This window comes from Catharus ustulatus, chromosome 29 (genome assembly GCF_009819885.2).
Source record: "Catharus ustulatus isolate bCatUst1 chromosome 29, bCatUst1.pri.v2, whole genome shotgun sequence".
Classification (NCBI taxonomy): Eukaryota; Metazoa; Chordata; class Aves; order Passeriformes; family Turdidae; genus Catharus; species Catharus ustulatus.
In genome coordinates this window covers 6,074,177-6,092,598 of record NC_046249.1, presented here as the reverse complement: position 1 = coordinate 6,092,598, position 18,422 = coordinate 6,074,177, and the positions used below count along the sequence as shown (strand labels likewise).

At 53.2% G+C, this 18,422-nt stretch overlaps 2 protein-coding genes across 3 annotated transcripts in view; one reads left to right on the top strand and one right to left on the bottom strand.

Annotated features, from left to right (window-relative positions):
* Window positions 1–12,201, bottom strand: ANGPTL4 (angiopoietin like 4). The gene is made up of 7 exons (XM_033082381.2): window positions 11,675–12,201; window positions 11,236–11,346; window positions 10,625–10,751; window positions 6,286–6,399; window positions 6,106–6,201; window positions 5,541–5,816; window positions 1–4,989 (listed from the first exon to the last, which is right to left on the bottom strand). Exons 1-7 carry the CDS (start codon window positions 12,188–12,190, stop codon window positions 4,808–4,810), a joined length of 1,422 nt encoding a protein of 473 aa, XP_032938272.1. The 5' UTR covers window positions 12,191–12,201; the 3' UTR covers window positions 1–4,807.
* Window positions 11,326–18,422, top strand: part of LOC117008479 — a 27,448-nt gene continuing 20,351 nt past the window's right edge. The window contains exons 1-2 of one of the 2 annotated variants that reach the window (XM_033082382.1): window positions 11,326–11,364; window positions 17,633–17,819. In XM_033082382.1, coding sequence (XP_032938273.1) covers window positions 17,698–17,819 — 122 coding nt within the window. In that variant the 5' untranslated portion in view covers window positions 11,326–11,364; window positions 17,633–17,697. Of the gene's footprint in view, window positions 11,365–17,632; window positions 17,820–18,422 lie in introns of those variants that run through there. The other variant, XR_004420316.1, reaches the window with a different exon arrangement.

Genomic DNA, 18,422 nt, shown 5'->3' with positions numbered 1-18,422 from the left:
TTAAAAAAAAAATTAAAGAAGTAATTTTTATTTTTGCGACCGAAATACGGTTCTCGATAGCTACAATTAAAAAGACAACACCGAGCGCAGGATCAGTGCTGGGTGAACACACACACAGATCCGACCTTTACCGCATCAGATCCCCCTGTGTTCACGAATGCTGTCCTGGTCAGTCCTGGTTTTATACAGTTTTTCTGGCCTGGAGCAAAAGTCCTCTTTTCCTGTCGTGGATTCACATATTCATGTAGTCTCCTTTCTCTGCGGTGAACTGGACAAAACCATTTCTGGGCAGTGATGAATTTTGATGAGTGCCAATTTTGGTTTACGGGGGTATTGAGATGCAGTTTTCCTGAAGACCCTGGTTATCTTGGTTGACGGTGCTTATTGAGTGCTCACAGCTTGGGAGTTTCCTGAACTGCTTCATAACGAGTCACCTCCGTTGGAGCTGGTTCTATTAACTTGCTAATCGCGGCTTTGTCAGCGGCTGCAGCGTTGGAATTCTATGACGCAATCCTTCCTCCTCGCTGTGGTTTAGTGTTCCTAAAGTTCCTTTATTAATGTCTTTATTTATACAAACATGATTCGTCTTTCATAAATCACAAATTAACACGAATTACTTTATAACATATATCACAATAGCAACTTTGTAAGCAAGTGCATATTCACAGGGAATCTCATGTACATACAAAAATGAAGTGGTGTGTGAGCTGATACACACCTGGAGAACACAATCCATGGTATTTCTAGTTTACACCCCAACAGTACGTTCAAATAGTTCCAACTCAATTTGAATTCACAAGAAATAGAAGTTTTCCCCGAAAATGGACATAAGCAGCACACATTTGGAAGCTGAGGTGCCCTTTTTCAGGAGGTTCCATGTGCACAGCAAACTGAAAGCAAGAGAAGAGTTCCCCACTCACCAACACTTTCCAGACACAGCCACCTGTCTGGGATGCTTCAGCCAGGACTTCCCCTTCCCACCCTGTTAGTGGGGTCTGAACCCCTGGGAAGTCTGTGAGCACTCTCAAAGACCCGTCCTAGAACACTCTGCTTGGGAGGTGTCCCTGGTAAAGGTGCAGGTGCAAGGCTGTTCCAAGCATGTCCCATGTCCACAAGAAACTTAATTTGTGCTCAGCGCTGTTGAGCTCCACCAGGAGAGGTGAAGCTGCTGGGAGGACTGGGAGAGCCCTGGCATCCCTGTGTCTGCCAGGTACCCTGAGGCATTGGGAGCCAGGGGATGACTTTGAAAGTGTGACCCTTGCTAGTGCTGGTGGGGCCAAGTGCTGGGCTAAGGGTGCCTGGAAAGTGTTGATGGGTGGGGAACTATTCTCTTGCTTTCAGTTTGCTGTTCCTTGGCAGTGTGGCAGGTTTCTGTTCTCAGTGGAGATTTGCCAATTTGCCTTTTTAGATTTTGTACCGCTGCTGTGGTGCTACACTGGTGGTGGGAGGCTCAGGTGAGGCCTCTGGCTTACTCACTCCAGCACCTTGGTGCCATGGATGCAGGAGTTCAGCCTGGCCCTCCAAGCTGGAGCAGGTCTGTGTACACACAAACACCTTCCCTTTTTGCTAAGGAATGATTTGGATTCCACTGAAGAATAAAAAAGAGCTTGAGGCTCTGCTGTCATGTTTCCCGATGCTACTGCTACTGTTCAGAGAGAGCTCTTTGCAGCAGACTGAACCTATCCTCACTTTTTGGGGCAACAAACAGCTGGCTCGAGATGTTGGTGCCTAATACACAACTTCATCTTGATCTAATGATGCTCTGTGAGAATCCTGGGTCAATCTGCTTCTACTGATGGCTCTAAGCTCAGCAGAGGGGCACGCCAGCTCCATGCCACCCATTGAGGCACAGCCCCAGCCTATCCCACAGTGCTGCTGGCCCCAAAGAACCCATCCCACCATGTCCAGACCCTGCAGCCTTTGGCCTTACACCATCCCCACCTTCAGAAGCAGCCCCTATACCAGCTCTCACTAGGGTTTTGCTGGGGGATCTTGAAGTGCCAGGTAGCTCATGCCACCAGGAGCTGCTGGTCCAGCAGGGCCCGTGCCCTGCGGGAGCCACGGCTGGTTTTGGGAGCAGCAGCAGCAGGATGCAGTAGCTGGAGGATGCCTGTGCTCCAGCAGTGCTGCGCTGGCGCTGTCGCTGGAGGGAGCCCTGGGGCAGTCCCAGTTGCTGACATGAACAGTAGCTGAAAGGGTTGTTAAAAATGAAAGAGATGGAGGATTTCAGATTAAAACAGACTCAGAACTGGCTTCTGTAGAGGGTCCTTGAAGGGATAGGCAAGATTTAGGGCATTTACCAAACCCTGGATGGTGTCTGGTACCAGCTGGCATAATCCACCAGGCACCTCTTGTAGCTCAAATGCACCACAGGGAGCAAACCCCAAGTCTGCAAAAAAAACCCAAAAAACCCAGCATTGCAGAAGAACTCCTTCACCAATTAGTATTTGATGCATAAATCCCACCTCAGTCTCATCACTTTAGCATCCAGACTAAAATATGCACTCCAGTATCTGCTGCTGCACTCAAGGACTAAGCAAGTTTTGAATTAAGCAAAGAGAATATTAAAAATGCATTTCTGAATGCAGGGTATAATGGGCTGTTTGCAGTTGTGCTTGGAGCGATCACTAACCCTGGGATTTCCCACAGGAAAGCAGGACAGATGTGGGAGACAGGGCCACATTTAGGTACATCAGATATTTTTGGAGCTGCTCAGGGGACTAGGCCACTCACATATCTTCTTCCTGCAACATGCAGTTTTTCCTCTTCCTTCCTTGACCAGCCAGAGAAGAACCTATGATTTTTTTTTCCAGCTCTAGTATATTGGAGCTGGAGAAAAAGCATAGATGGGATTGGGAACACTGGTAGAATTTACCCCTATCACCTTAAAGACCCCTGATCCATCTCCAGCTCATGTCATTCATGCATCTATAATCACCCCCACAGGAGTTACAAGAAATGCTTTTGAAGATGACTACATACATGTGGTATGAGCAGCTAAAAGGTTACTAGTTAGTGGGGCTTGCCCTGATCAGCTGACTTTGTTTGGCCTGGATCATCCAGACCTTAGCTTCTGCTTGTTTCCAAAGAGCTGAGCTGGCACAGGCTTTTCCAGCCACCTCCAAGGAATATCCCCTTCATCCATCAGGCAATAAGAAAACCCAAGACATCAGCACTTATAAACTTGCCACAGTCTAATTTCCAGGAAGAAAAGAAATTTAGGAGCCCATAAACTTCAAGCAGACTAAAACCTGCTGCTGGGCCCTATAGCAGCAATTTATCTCAAAGCTCCATAAGGCTACATGAACATGGAGCACAGAAGGGAGCAGAGTGCTCAGGTCACACTTGCAACAAAGAAAGTTTACAAATGCAGAGTCCTCACACTGCTCCCACACATCTGCCACAGCTAAACCACCAGGAAAATAATCCAAGCAGGACACTTAAAGGCTTGTTTTTATTAAAAGACATCTCCAGAAAAGATATTTTAGTACAAAAAAAGTTTCAAATACACAAACTACACTTGCTTTCCTTTCCAGCATCAACATTATAAATTACACCACATTGCTATTAACACTACATTTAAATATGAAAACAAATTGAAACAGGGAATTCATCAACAAGGCCCAACATCCTACAACTATGTACAGTATTTAGCAGCTAGGATCTCTAGCACAGTAGTCAATATGACTTCATTAGGGCAGGATACTTGGGAAGCCCCAAGACTGCAGCTTGGTTTGTGACTTTTCAGGGACCAGTTTTGGCCACCTCTCCCCAGACACCCACCCCAAAGGCAGAAGTGATGCCATACATCATGGTACAGACCTGAACAAGTGTGGCTCTGTGGCTTTTGCAGAGAAACCCTGCTCTGTCCCCTGTTGTAGTACTGGGACACACAAGCAGGTCAGGGTCCAGCCACTCTGCAAAGCATGAGGTGTCTGGTGGAAGAAGGCAGCTCCTATTTCTGGGGGGCTGACAGTGACAGCAGGGCTGGTTCCACCCAGGGACAATCCCTGCTCCATATCTGTGCTGTCCCATGGCTCATCCTACCCACTTTCCAGCAGCAGTGGTAGGCTCCAGGCAGAGGCCCATACACAGCTGCCCAGGACCTGGCCCCTCAGGCAACCAGCTGCAGGATCTCACCCATCAACCTTAGAGCTGGAAGCAGTTTTCCCAGCTCCCAGCAAATTCCAGCATAGCCAGAAATACAGGTCTTGAAGGGGAAGGCAAATGAGCCTGAAGTCCCCTTCTGCACAGGTCACCCTCAGCCCCCCACCAAGCCCTGTACCTCAGTGGTACAGGGGCTGCACAGATGGAACTGCCTGAGGCTCACTGCTTTCACCCCCAACACAGGAAGGAGGTTCCAGGGGACTCTCACAGGAGAGTATGTGGGACATCATTTTGGAAGAACAGTTAAAGACAGGACATGACAAGGCTCCAAACCCAGTGCTGTGGTCCAGAGCAGTGAAACACCTCACATGCCCCACCTGCCCCAGGCCCAGCTCATCAACACAATACAGAAATGTTAAGACAAGACAGAAAGCACCGGACGATTTGAACTTCCTGCAGCAGCACATGGCAGGTATGAAGACCTTTATGCATGCCCTGGAGGTGGATCACCCTCCTGGGGTTCTTCAGGTTTGGGAGCTCCCATCCAGGAGTTTTGAAAATGTGGAGCTGTTTTACTCTTAGTGAGGAGCAGTGTTGTGCCTCTAAAAGGCTTCTAACCGAGGAAGGGGAGATTGTTTTCTGTAAACAGAGTGATGGAGCTCAAGTCCATACTCCACAGAGAAAGTCTCAAGTAGCAACTTTAGGGCTCTGCTTCCAGTGCTGCAGGTTGGATTTTCATGATGGTTGACTTCAGGGGGTAGTACCTGCCCTTCCATGTCTTCCAGAAGATGCCCTGCTTGCGCTCATGCCTCTGCCGGGGGATGGAGCGGAAGTACTTCCCATTGAGGTTGGCATGGCCACAGGTGCTGAACCACCAGCCACCTACAAGTGCAATGAAGAGAATTTTAACTCAGAAATTCCAGACAGAAAAATCCAGATTCAAGGCAGCTGATGCCCCTATTTCCCCCACTCTTCCAGAGCTTCAGGATCTTACAAGACCATTTCATGTACAGTCAAGGAGTTCCCTGTGCAATGGGGAACCTTCCACAGATCCTACATAACTTCAGGCTGCATCTGCACATCCAGGCTGCTCCTCCTTGTGTGCAAACTCCCCTCCAATCTTTCAGCAGCCAGGGCAAGGGAGGCATCTGCCCTGCTTGAAAAGATTCCAAGCAAAGTGGCAGACAGCAAAGCTGTTATGAAGACAGATGCTTGGGCCAATACCTGAATCATGAACCCTCCCTCAGTTTCACCTTCCCTCTCAGCTCCCTACACAGTTCCTCCCAAAGAAGCAGCTATCCCAGGGAAGCAGGAGACAAGACTGCTTCAACAGCAAAGGGGTCTGGTGCCACAGGGTCTGTGTTCCACTGGATCACCACCAGACAGAGCTGAAAGAGAAGGGCACATACTGGGGTAGAAGACCTGAGACTGACCTGAGAGGTGTTTGGCACAGTTTGTGTCAGCTTTAAGGTCATGGTCACGATCCCGAGTGGAGAAGGGCAGCTGCCTGAATTCCCCAATGGCGTTTTCCAGCTCTCCAGACAGAGGCCCCAGCAGGTTGAGTGTGTAGGCTGTGTTCTCACCACCAAGACTGAAGACAAACTGAACCACCTGGGAATTCCCCTCCCAGTCCTCCAGCTCAATCATCAGGTTGTATTTTCCCTCTTGGACAAGGCGATGTATCTTCTCCAGGCCCAGCCAGAAGTCACCTGAAATAAGACTCATGACACTGGCTGCAGGGACACAAACATGCCATGAAAAGCAGAGATGCGAGCAAGCTCCAGAGACAAACTAGGATGCTGCAGCATTTGAATCAATGTCTGGCACCTGCAGGACACATCACAAAGTTCAAGGACCCCTGCTCTGCAAGCAGTGTCTGCTCACTTCAGCCCATGCCCATGTCTGTGCTCCAGCACAGAGAGTTGTTCCAGAGGCAAACAAGGTGAATAACTTTTGCTAAGCTTCCCTTATCCCACAGTGACACCATCATCCACCTACCACGAAGGTCTCCAAAGCCATTCTTGTAGGCATCCCAGAGCTGGTCAAAGTCCACAGAGCCATCCATCCGCCTCTGGATCACTGTCCAGCCACCCTCTGTGGAAGGGAAAACACAGTCACTTGGGGTTACCATTTACAAGAGCACCCTGCCAAGTGCTGCAGGACACTGCATGCCTTTACCTGCAGTCATGTCGCAGTACACTTTGAAGGGCTGAGATCCTGCAGGCTGCACCTGGAAAATGCCACTGCTTTGCTGCCCAGCCAGAAACAGCTGGTGGCAATCCTCTGGGAGCTCTGCAGGGGAAGGAAACGGCAACTGAGGAGATAGCCACATACCCCACGGCCTCAGCAGGTTGCTCCTACCATACCCCCAGCATTTGCAGCCCTGGCCACAAGCCCAGGCAGCTGTGCACAGCAGTGGCTGCAGCTCTGGACACGTGCTGGGGACACCGGCCCCTGACTTCATCATCTTTAAACACTGTGACCCCACATCTTCCCTTTCATTCAAACAGAGCTCCTTGGGCTTTCACCCAAGGCAGAAGCCTGGCTTTGGGCCAAGCTGGAGTGACCTCAGCTGGAGACCAGGGCTCCCCACTGAGGAGGGACAGAGGAACTTCCCAGGTCCCTCTATACCCACAGAAAGGAGCAGCCCACCTGGGGTGGGACAATGCCAGGGCCAAGCATCCCTATCCCACATGAGGCTGAAGCAGGGTCAAGGGGCTTCAGGAGCAGAAAAAAAGATAAAGTCCTGACATCAGGAAGGTGGCTGAGCATCCAGTACATGACCTCTTTCTCCCAGCAACTGTGGTGGCCCCAGCCAGACATCCTGCTGGGCAACCTGCCACCAGCAGGCACAGTGCCAGGCTGGGATGACCCTTTTTCCAAGAACTATGACTGAGGCAAGGAAGGGGGTTGGGGAGTGGACTCTGGGAGCCCTAGCTCATTGCAGGAGTGCATTACCCAGGGTGAAGTCACACCCTGCTTCATCCCTCTCCATCCCCAGGGGCTCCCACTGTTCCTTCTGCCCCACAGGGACTTTGCCCAGAGCTGCCAGCAAAGCACCATTTCAACAGTACTGATAAAAGTCCATCCAGGAACCACCACCCACAGCACTTGGGAAAGATGAGGCACAGGGAACCTGTTACAACACCAAAAAAAGGCTGTGGGAGGATGGAGGATGTGCAGCAACTCCAGTTCCAGGCTGCCACACAGTCAAGGGGCTCTTTGTCAGCAGGGACAGGTGCCCCAGTCACCCCCAGACAAAGGGGGCCTGTTCTCCCCAGGTCAGGGCGGATGGCTTGTAGCTCTGGCTACCCTGGCTCACAGCTGCTGCCAGCATGACCCTGAGACAGACAAGAAACCACAAGACAAGCCCTGGGCTGTGCTGGGGTGCTGGTTGTGGGGGGTTAGGGCTGACATCATGATCCAGAGCAGCAGCAGGGAGATGGGCCTCCTCCAACAGTCAGCAAAACAGGGGGCTTTCTGGGGGCAGATGGAGGGGGGGAAAAAAGGGCCTTTGAGCTACCAAGAGTAAAAGCAGCCCCTGCAGAACATCCTCACTGGGTGCTGGGGAGCCTTGACACTGCACTGGGGTGAAGAGCAGAGCCCCAACTGGAGGAAGAGTCGGGGAGACGCAGGGGACAGAAATATGACTCCTGCCATCACCTTTCACCCATTTCCAACATATTTCTCCCTTCGCCTCTCTGTCCCCCCACAAAACTCCCTTTCCTCAGCAGGAGCAGCCCCTCTCCCACAGCCTGCAGTTACATGCCCTGCACCCCCAGGGCAGTGCAAGGGCAGGACTGGTGCCACCATCAGTGCACCACAGGACAAGCTGTGCCCCAGCCCTACCCTGAACCCATGACACAGGGTTTGAGGGCATTATGCATCAAGGATCAAAACCACACAGAGCTCCCCAGCAATGCAGGGGTTGAGTGCATCCTGAATACCCCAATTTCCTGGGTAAATGCAGGCAGAGGAGCAAACCAGGCTCAGAGGAAGGAACACCCCAGGCACCAGCCCCTTCTCATATTGCCACAGTAGGAAGGTGGTGGGCTTGCCAAGCTCATCACCTCCTCTCCCACTGCATCTCCCAGCATCGGTTGGATGGTGCCAGGCAGATGTCTAGTGGTCCCAGCATGCACAAGTCAACTCCATCACTGCCTGCTTCTCATTTCTGGGGCCTGGCTTCACTCAATCCCTGTTCCCCAGTGCCACAGGGACTCTCCAGCAGCTGAACAAGATGCAGCTGCTTGAACAGCCTCTGCTCAATCTCATTTGTTTGAGGAACATGCTTGTTAGTTCCAGTTCACGTTGCACATCCGAACAGCACCAGCAGAACAAGCCCTCCTGACTGCTCCTGTGTTTTCTTTTCCCTCCCCCTTTATTTAACCAACCAACACAACAAGGCTGGATCTGCCTCAGGTTCTGTGCACCCCCAACAGGATTTCCAGCCACAACACAGGAGGTCACTAACCTGGTATAAACACCCATCCTCAAGGATGGCAGGGCATGTCTAGAGCTGCCTGCATTCCCTCCCCGTCTCCCGCCCCAACCCCATTATTTTTGAGTCTAAGCACCACAGGGAGAGCATGAGCAGGGCTCTACCTTTCCCCTACTCGGCAGGCTGCCAGCAAGCACAGGCTCTGCCCAAAGACATGATCCTCTTTCTGCAAGCTATTAAACCTCTCACTCTCCAGGCAGCTTTGAGCCTTCAACTTTCACATGCTTGGCCCCATGCCAGCCCTGCCCTGAAAAAACTTGTGTTCACTGGATGCAAATGAAAGGGTCTTTCTGTAAGAGCTGCTGGTGGAGTTCATCGCTGCTCCCCAGGGCCATGCCGGCACCAGGCTCTGCCTGACGATAGCCCGGGAGCCGCCAGCACAAGCCTCCCCAGCAGTCCCCTGCTCTGAAAGCAGCCACAAGCCTCCTCGGGCAGAGGGCATAGGGCCAGTCTGTGTGTTTTAAGACTTGCCAGAAAACCCACTCAACTTGCTAATGAAAGGAAGACAATTTGTTTCCTGTCAGTGATACCAACATCAGGGATTAGACAAGAAAAGGGGAAGCTCACAGCTGGTAGGACAGAATCAGCATGCCCAGGGTCTTTCCATCAGGGACAGTGCAGCACTAGAAGGTGCTGAGCTCACACAGCATCTGTGGGGCTGTAGCTCTTGCTGCCTTCCACTATGCATCACAAACATTTCTGTAGCCAGCATCAGCCAGAGCATCCTACATCTGCATCAGCAAGTAGCAAACCCATCTCCCTGCACCCCACTTTCAGCATAACCCAAGAGCAGAATCAAGGGTTGTACTAGGTAACCTCTAAAGGCTCCTTCCCACACAAACTGTTCTATGACACACACTACTGCAGGCAAGTCATAAAGCAAAGCTTGGGAAAAAAACATGGAAGAGAAGTTCTGAAGTAGTTTCCTGCCTCAGAAGTGCTGCTCTGAGTAAGGCTGACCCTGCACAGCCCCACTGAGCTGCACCCCAGGAGGAATTTGAAGCCCCACATCCCACCTCTTTTCTTGTCCACGTGAACAAGCCTTTTGTTCTGCCAACCCAGCTTTCAGACACACCAGTGACAGCTCCATGCTCCAGACAAATTATTACATTTTTCCATAACCATCCCTACATCAGGCCCTGAGCAGGAATTCCCCATCCCTCCTCATCCTGCCTGGGTTCTGTTTTGCTCCTGCTGAAGATCCCTAAACAGTAGCACAGGCAGAGCCAGCACTGTGAGCTACCTGAGACAGCATGACAGCAGCTGCTCCTGGCCAGCAAGCCCTGCAGGGACATCAGTTCCTGTTTGGAGGGAGGCTGCAGGACATGGCACAGCTGGGGACACCTGTTCTGCTGCCCTTTGCTCTGCAGGAGCCCCTCCAGTCCTGCTGCCAGGGCAGAAGATGCTCCAGGCAGAGCCAGGAATTGAAGATGCAGCATCCACTTGCCTGCTCCAACGCACATTTCCCAGGGCTGTGAGCAACCACTGCAACTCAGCACCTTCAGCTAAGTATAGTGTGAGCTGAGACACTTGTACTTCATGCATAAGCTCTAAATATGAGCCAAGGGTGAGAGAAACACAGCTCTGCTCTCAGGCCAGGGCTTCCTAACCCTCCCCTGCTTCCACAGACAGCAAAGCAGATCCTGCCTGGTGAAGTGTGAGCAGGTGAACAAGAGTTAACTCAAAAAAGCTGAGACCCTCCTCTCCTCGTCTTGAACCTGCCAATCCTTTTTGACCAATACCTGTTCTCTGGCTTCATCTTCTCCCCACTGCATTCCTAACACCAGGCAGGAAAAAGCCTCTTTAAGCCTTAAATTCCTGCCGGACTAACACTAGCCCAGAAGGCAAGAATTCTGCCTTTGCTCCAGAACCCACTCGCTCTGGCCATACTCCCAAGCTGCAGCCTTTCAAACAAATCTTACATCCTGGCTCAGGAGCCTTTTGTTTTCAAAAGGCTGAAACTGCTACAGGTTTGTTCTGGCACAGAGGAGCAGAGCGACACAAGCAGATACTCACTCTGTGTCTGCACAGGCTCCCCACTGCCATTCTGACTCTGGTTAGTGATATTGAGGCTCTTCTTCAGGTTTATCTTCCACTTTGGAGACTGTGTTTTGTTGTGGTGTAGGGGAATTAGTAGATTGACCTTAAAAAAAAAAAAACACAAGTCAGAACGGTTTTATCTCAGCTTGTTTTCCACCCTGTTACTCAGGGGAGCAGGTCAGCCACACGCCAGCCACTCCCTGTGGCCAGAGCTGGGGCCGAACTTGCCTAGAAACCACGAGGAACAGGAGATGCCCGTCTTGGCAAAGCCAGAAATTATTGTGGTTTTTCACACCCATGTTAGCTAGTTTAGTCTGCAGATTAATGCAAATGCAGAGCCCAGGGAGGCTGCTCCCACCCACCAGTTCCTCTTATTGCTCCATGCAAACTCTCTGGAAGCTTGCAGGTTGCTGCCCTCACATCACTGATGATACACTGCAGCACGGGGACCAGAGCTGTGGCGCCTTTAGGGTGCCCAAAGCCAGCACAGCTACCAGAGCTGGGACAGCAGGGGTGTTCACACCAGCGTGCCCATGCACCAGCACGCAGGGGCAGGCTGGGGGCTGCAGCACAGGACAGGGGCTCACCTTGCTCTGCAGGCTTTTAATCTGCAGGTTCTGCTTGTCCAGCTTGTACTGCTGCTGCTTGATTTTCTGCAGAAGCTCCTCAATCCGCAGGTTCTGAGCATCCATAAGGGACTGCGAGGGAAGAGCCAGGTGAGTACCGTAGCTCCGGGAAGCTCTGGTTATGCGGGACTCGCGGGAGGGCGCTCCCGGTGTCCCCTCCGCTCTCCTGAAGCTACTCCCGATGTCCCGGGACAGTCGGGTCCCCCCGTCGCTCTTTTCCGCAGCCGCTCCCAGTGTCCCCGAGCGGGTCTGGGACGTGCCCCCGACCACCAGCGCTCCCTGCGTCGGTGACAGTGGCAGGGGCCTGTCGGCTCCTCTCTATCCCGCTCCACCCGGGCGGTGCTGCTCCGGCCCACCCCTTCCAGCTCCTCCAGTGGATGCTGGTGTCCCCCGCGCTCACCTGCAGCGCCCCCAGGTCCCGAGCGCTCTGGTTCCCAGCCGGCCGCGCCTGCAGCGCCAGACGGACCCGGCCCTCCAGCCGCTCCAGCCGGCCCTGGATCGCGTCCTTGTCAGCCGCCACCTCCTCCAGCCGCTGCCGCAGCGCCTCGGAGAGGTTGAGCAGCTGCTGGCCGCGGCCCTCCAGCTCCCGCACGCTGCCCCGCAGCCGCTCGCCGCGCTCCTGCGCCTCCCGCGCCTGCCGCAGCAGCCGCCCCAGGGAGCTGTTGTGGGCGCTCAGCCGCCCGCCCAGCTCCCGCAGCTGTCCCTTGGTGCGCTCCACGTGCTCCTTCAGGCCGTGCCCCAGCTGCAGCAGCCCGTGGGCCAGCACGTTCACCTCGTCCCAGGAGGCGAACTGCGCCCGCCGCTCCCGCCCGGCTCCCGCCGCCGCCCGCCGCTCGGTCCCGGCTCCCGGTGCGGGCGCGGGGGCCGCTGCCAGCCCCGCCGCGCACAGCAGCAGCGCTGCCCCACTCAGCTGCATCCTAACCGCTCTGCTCCTGCCGCCGCCGCCCTGCTTTTATGCCCCCGTGGTGGGGAGGGCCCCGCACCGGCCCCACCCCGCCCACCCGGCCCCGCCGCTTTGTTCGCCCTCCCCGTCGGCCGCGGCTCAGGCCCCGTATCCGCCGCCCGCTCCGAGCCTTGTCCGCCCGCGCCAGCCTTGGTACCTGTCGTTGAGCCCTGCCGGCCCCAGTCTTAATCTTTGTCCCCATCCTTGCCTTTGTCCTCATCTCCATCCGTGTCCCCACACCCCTCCTCATCCCATTCCTGTCCCCATTCCCATCTGTTTTCCTATCCCTGTCCCCATTCCAATCCGTACCTTATTCCTATCCCCTTTCTTATCCATGTTCCCATCTCCATCCCCTTGCCCATTCCCATACCTGTCTCTATCGCCATCCCTGTCCCCATGCCCATCTCTATCCCATCCCTGCCGACTGTCCTACCCTTCATCCTGCACTGGGGACCCTGATCTGTACTAAGCCCTGATGCTCGGTTCCCCACTCCTGGGAATGGGGAGCCTGTGGATGCACCCGTGTCACCTTCTGAAGGCCGTGTCCTTCTGGGACCTGCTGGCCCTGAGGCAGTAGTACCCTGTGGCATAGGGCTCTTCTGGGGGGCCCTGGCCTGGCACAGGTGGGTGCTGCCAACCCTGGGGAGGGGACATGCTTAGGGTTCATTCCTCTGTACACCTGAGGGAAGCAGAATGTTCACTCCTCTAAACATTCCTGGTCTCTAAGAGCAAAAAGGATGGGTAGATCCATCTCCCACTACCCTCCCTTCACAGGTTTCAATCACTCCCCTGTGAAAAATGTGCATCTCATTTTATTTGCCAATATCTTGGACCCTGGTCTCTGGTTCTTCCTTCTTGTTCTGCCTTTTTCTGCTGCCTTAAAGGGATTTTTGAGTCTCTGTGTTTTCTCTCCATGAAGGAATTCACACACCACGATGGAGCTGCTCTGTTCAGATTGGAGCAGATGGAGCCCTTCTGCTCCCTCCCCACAGGGCGCTTCCTCCTGCTGCCCCAGCACTCTGTCCCTGCTCTGCACACGCAGCCTGAAGCACGGAACTGCCTCTCCTCCCACTCTGGAGTTTGGAGCCAAATCCCTGCTTCCCACCACTCACTGGCTCTGGCTGACATTAGGCCCCTGGGACCAGGGCTGCAGCCCCCTGGTTCCCGGGCTGAGCTCCTCTACTCAAACCCACAGCAGCTCTGTCTCCATCCCACCACTGCCACTCAGAGCCCTGCAGCTCAGGGATGGCCCCAGGAAAAGGCTTTTCATCTTGTCCAAAAATGCCTGGCTGAAGGGTTTCTCTTTCCAGGAGTCCCCATGCCATCTCCAAGTATTTCCCAAGCTGATGCTGTCCAAAGGGTGAGTGAAAGGCCTCAGAAAATGCAGCCAGCAGCAACAACTCAGGGTGGAGTCACAGAGGTTAAAGAGGAATTTTGGAAATTCCAGCAGGAACACACTCAAGAGAGACCCAAAGCCCCTGTGCCAGCCACTGTATTCACATTTATTTCATGGTCAGAAGGAGTTTTTCAAGTGAGGAAAGAGGAAAAAAACCCAGGTAGGAAACATTGCAGAAGAAAAAGAAACAATAATATCACCTTATTTTTCCAATTTTTTGTGCTTTGAAGCGGTCCCTCTGTGCTCTCCCTGACACTTGCTAGAGAGGAGCTGGGGACACAGAGGTGGTAGTGATGGGGAGGGGATTCCATTGCCCCCCTCCAACAACCTTCTCTGCTGGGCCTGGTGTCCCTGCAAGGCTCTTTGGGGTGCCCCTGCCTGGCCTATGCTCCCTTGCCCTCAGGCCACAGCTCCCCTGCCAGGGACAGATCTGCTACCATACCCACCACCCGTAAGTGCTGCAGGGACTGCCAAAAAATTCCCAGATGGAATCTGAAAAATGAAAATTCTCTTTTTTCAGCTTGTATTGCTTATTGCTGGGTTTTGGCATCCCAGGAGGGAGTGAGCTGGCAGAAGTCATGCCCATGGAGCCCAAGGCTGGAGCACCCGGCACCACAACAGCCCTCTGGACTGGAAAATACCAACCCTTGAGTCACTGGGACAAACAGGGAAGCACAATTTCATGTGTTGGCTATTGCTGTGTGTTAACAGCGTCAGGCGAAATGAATCCTATGTGAGCTCTGCTCCCTGCCCACCATTACCCAACACTGGAGCTTGTCCAGGGAAATGACAGGGTTACTCTGGGTGCTGCAGCAGACATGTTACCACTGGTTATTTTCTGCAGTGGCAGGAGAGAGGGAATGTGAGAAGCCAAGGCCTGCTGAGAAGCCGCATGATTTATGCGTTTTCCTTTGGCTGCATTTTCCTTTGGCTGTGTTTCCTATTGCGACTTCTCAAATTTGCCCTGAGAAATACAAATTTTTAAGGTGCACAAATGCAAAGCCCTCAGAGGCCATGAGCTGCCTCAGGCTAGGAATGACCACAGGCTGATGGAAAGCTTCTCTCCACAGAGTCAGATGCAGTTTAAATGGAGCTTAAAATGGCCTGGCCAGCAGAATGTGAGTTCCTGGGGCATTTCTCCATGCCCTTCTCTGTCCTGTGTGGAAAAGTGCTATGGTCAAAATCTCTGTAGGGTCCCAACTGCCCACCTTGGCTTGGGGCCAGGGAAGGATTGAAGTTTGGCCCCAAGTGATGAAGGAGCCTGTCCCCTGTGCAGGCCCCCAGGAGGGACCCCATGAGGACACTGCCCCAGCCCAGTGGCCTTGGGACCCAGAGCAGCACAGGGACCAGCAGGGCACAATGATGGCTCTCAGAGCTCTCTGGGGTCAGCCCTTGGGCAGGGAACAGCAGACTCCAGAGGAAGTTATTTTCTGTAGAGCTTCTCTCAGGAACTGAGGGATGCTTCTGACCCCATTCTCCAATACCTGTCCTTGTTCCTATTACTATATCCATCCCTATCCCTTCTTCCATGCAGTCCCACCAGCCCAGACACCCAGGAAAGGTAGTATCACCAGCACACATCACAAGTAGCTACTTCAAACATGCATGGTGGCACATCCCCCTCATCCCTATCCCTGTTCCTGTCCCATGCACGTCAGCCTGTGAGCGGGTGGGCTGTGGGGAGTGTCTTTGTTCCCTGCCTTTCCCCATCCCGCTCCTTCCCAGGCTGACCTGGCAGGTCACTGTGTGAAAGTTCAGTCTGGTCTGAACTCACACAAATTCCTGCAGCTGCTCAGCCCCAGGCTCACGTCACCAGGAGGGATGGTTGGATGATTTATAGGAAAGTTACTCACAGCGTTGCTTTGTTGTTAGAAATTGCAAACGTAAGGGAATTCCCGGGAAAGGGAATAGGACATGTGAAATACATCATCACAGCTTCAAGGATAAATTTAGGTTTTCCAGAGGAACATAATTCTGATTCAGCAGAGGATGGGAAAAATCCAACATGGATTTCCTACTGGCCCCCGTGCACAGCAGCATGTCTCACCCAGATGGGCACTGGCAGCATTCCCAGACAGAGTGGGTACCCCTCAGTCTCTGCTCACACCTGGTCCTGCAGGGATCCATCCATTGCCACCTTGGTCTGGCCCTGCAGCCAAACAGCTTGCTAAATCCCCACCCCTGAGGTCACTTATTCCTGCTCTTCCCAAGCAAGTTTTCTGGCTTAAGCTTCATCACTCCCCACTCTGCAGAAGGGCCATGCAGCTCCTGCCACCTGCCCAGATTGGTTGTACCCCAGCCCTCACTGCCCCGAGGGCACATCAGGGTGGCACAGCCTGCCAGAGCATGGCCTCATCCTTTCCCAGAGCTGGGGACACCCCCTCAACCCTGTAAGAGGATACCCAAACTTCTGCTCTCGGCTGCTTCTCGAGCAGAAATTAATTTCCAAGCAGGGTCAGTCACAAAGATGGAAAATCTGCCCCAGCCATCCACCCCAGTGAGAAGCAGCTCCACAGGGAGCTCAGCCATGTCACTGGGCTCTATTCCCACCCTGGCTTTTCCTGCCAGCACAGGGCAGCCCTGGGTAAACCACTGGCAGACCAAGTGAGGCAAGATGTTGTTACCCAGGTTGCTGTATCTTCTGAGGTCTCCAGAGGATGGGTGAGGGTTGCAGCCACGGTGGGGTCCCTCTCACCTGAGGAAGGTCCTGGGACCCGTTAGTCCAGAGCAGGGAGGCCCATTTTCACATTTGAAAAGCTGACATAAAAGGCCAGCAATGCTCTTGTTCCAAGCAGTCTCCTTATTTTCCTGGGGAGCCTGGATGAACGTTATGCAAGTCTTCACTCCCCTTTATTCTTCCTGCCATCCTGGGCTCTGTGGGGAGCTTCAGGGTTACTGTGCAGAAGGTCACACATGCCAGAAGGCAGGAAACCAGAGGGCTTGGGGTAATGTGGGATGCTTTGCAAAGAGAGAAATCTGACCCTTATTTTTTACAGCCATGTCTTGGTTTAACCAACATGCATTTCACATTAGGGGCTCAGGCTGTCTGAGCTTGCAGCTAAGGGCTCAGGGAGCTCCAGGTTCCTGGGGATGAGGCTGGCCTTTGGCATACTCAGTCTGCTCATAAACCCCTGTGGGGAAGGACTGGACCACAGGGACCAGGACTGGGCTCTGCTCTCCTTGAGACAAATAGTGGCTTTTATTTTATCAGCAGCCTTTGGCTAGTGACAGACAATGGATTTAGTAGAGCCTTTGGTGGGCATGATGGTAACAGGAAATGTCTCTAGCATTTTCTGAACATCCTTTCATTTCACTTGTAGTTTCTGAAAGGAGATGCCCAGAGCCACTGCAAGGAGAGAGCTGCTGTGGCAAGTCCATCAAAGCCCACAGAGTTCATACACAGCCCTGTTGTCACTCCTGGCCACTCATCTCCTTCTCTATGATGGGGCAGAGACAGCTCTGGCACTGCTTGGTATTTATCAGTCAGCATCTGCTGATGGCCGTGACCCCTCTGTCCTGCTGGCACAGTCCCTCACAGGCTGGATCTCCTGACGCAACACAAACGCTTTTTTTGGCTGCACTGTGTGAAAAACCACCAGGTCACTTCTGCTGCCCAGGAAAGTTTGTAGCTGCCCCAGGACATTCAGGATGGGTGTCCACAGGAACCCCTGGGGACATGCCCTCCTGTCCAACACTCTGCTGGGCAAATGCTGGGTAAGAGCTGTGTGGCCTTACCCACAGCCAGCAGCAGCCACATCCTCAAGGGCTCTGCTAGATCTCTGCCTGTCCCCATGGGGCTACAGCTGCTTTTCCTGCTGGGAAGAGACTTGCAGGAAAGTGCAGTAGAGCTTTATGAGGGAGAACAACAGGGGACACATTCCTCATACAGCAGCAAAGAGAAAAGCATGCAAATTTTGAGGCACCATCCTGAAAACCCCAGCTGGGGTTTTCCCACTTCTCACCCATGTGCCTGCTTGGTTTGTGACTATGACAATGTGGTGCTTGGGTTCCTCATCTAGCTCTGCTGGCTGAAGTTCAAGGAGAGGCAGGGCCATGCCTCCAGGGACCAGGCGAGGCAGCAGTGATGTCTCTCCAGCCCTGGCCAGCTGCATCCAAACCATGTGCTCAGCTACGTAACAGGGTGTCCAGGAAGGAATACAAGCCTCAGGCTGCATCTGGGAAGCCAGGATATTTCCTGTTGCAAAGGTAAAGGGAAGGGTCTGCAGGGTGGGAACCAAAAAAAAAAACAAAAAAAACCAAGGCTTTGTATGTTGCATGCATTTTCCAAAGGGAAATATATCTTAACCTTTAGCCAAGATTTTCCTGCATTTTCATGCTCAGATTCTGGATTTTTCTAGATTTTTACACCCCACCTCACAGGACATACAGGCATTGGGAGGTGAAAAAAACTGCGAAAAAGTGAAAAGAAACAGATGAAAATGCCCCAAGGCACCAAGAACCCCAGCAGCCCGTTTCCTACCTCCCCCCCTCACTGGTGAAACACCAACAGTGTCTGGGGAAGCTCCAGATCTCCAGCAGGGCTGGGAAAGAAGAGCTGGCCCCATTTCCAGCCATGGCTCTTGCCCTGCTCTGATAGGGACTTTGGCTGATTCTTGGTTTCCTAAACTGAGTATTTTGCTGCCCACGGGGTGGATCTGAGCTCTCCCCAGAAGAGCAACACTGTCCCTGCTGCAGGGCTTCCCAAGTGGGGACTGCCCAGCACCCAACACTCACAGGTACTTCCCCCCGAGGCATCCCACACCCGGAATCCATCACCCAGCAGTGAGATACATCCCCTGGGGCATCCTA

Excerpts from the sequence above, each read along its gene's own strand:
- ANGPTL4 (XM_033082381.2), bottom strand. The coding sequence starts at position 12,190 with ATGCAGCTGAGTGGGGCAGCGCTGCTGCTGTGCGCGGCGGGGCTGGCA. Across the intron at positions 6,400-10,624 it reads GGAGCCTGTGCAGACACAGA|AGCTCCCAGAGGATTGCCAC; the intron begins GTGAGTATCTGC and ends CTTCCCCTGCAG. Across the intron at positions 4,990-5,540 it reads CTGTGCCAAACACCTCTCAG|GTGGCTGGTGGTTCAGCACC; the intron begins GTCAGTCTCAGG and ends TTGCACTTGTAG.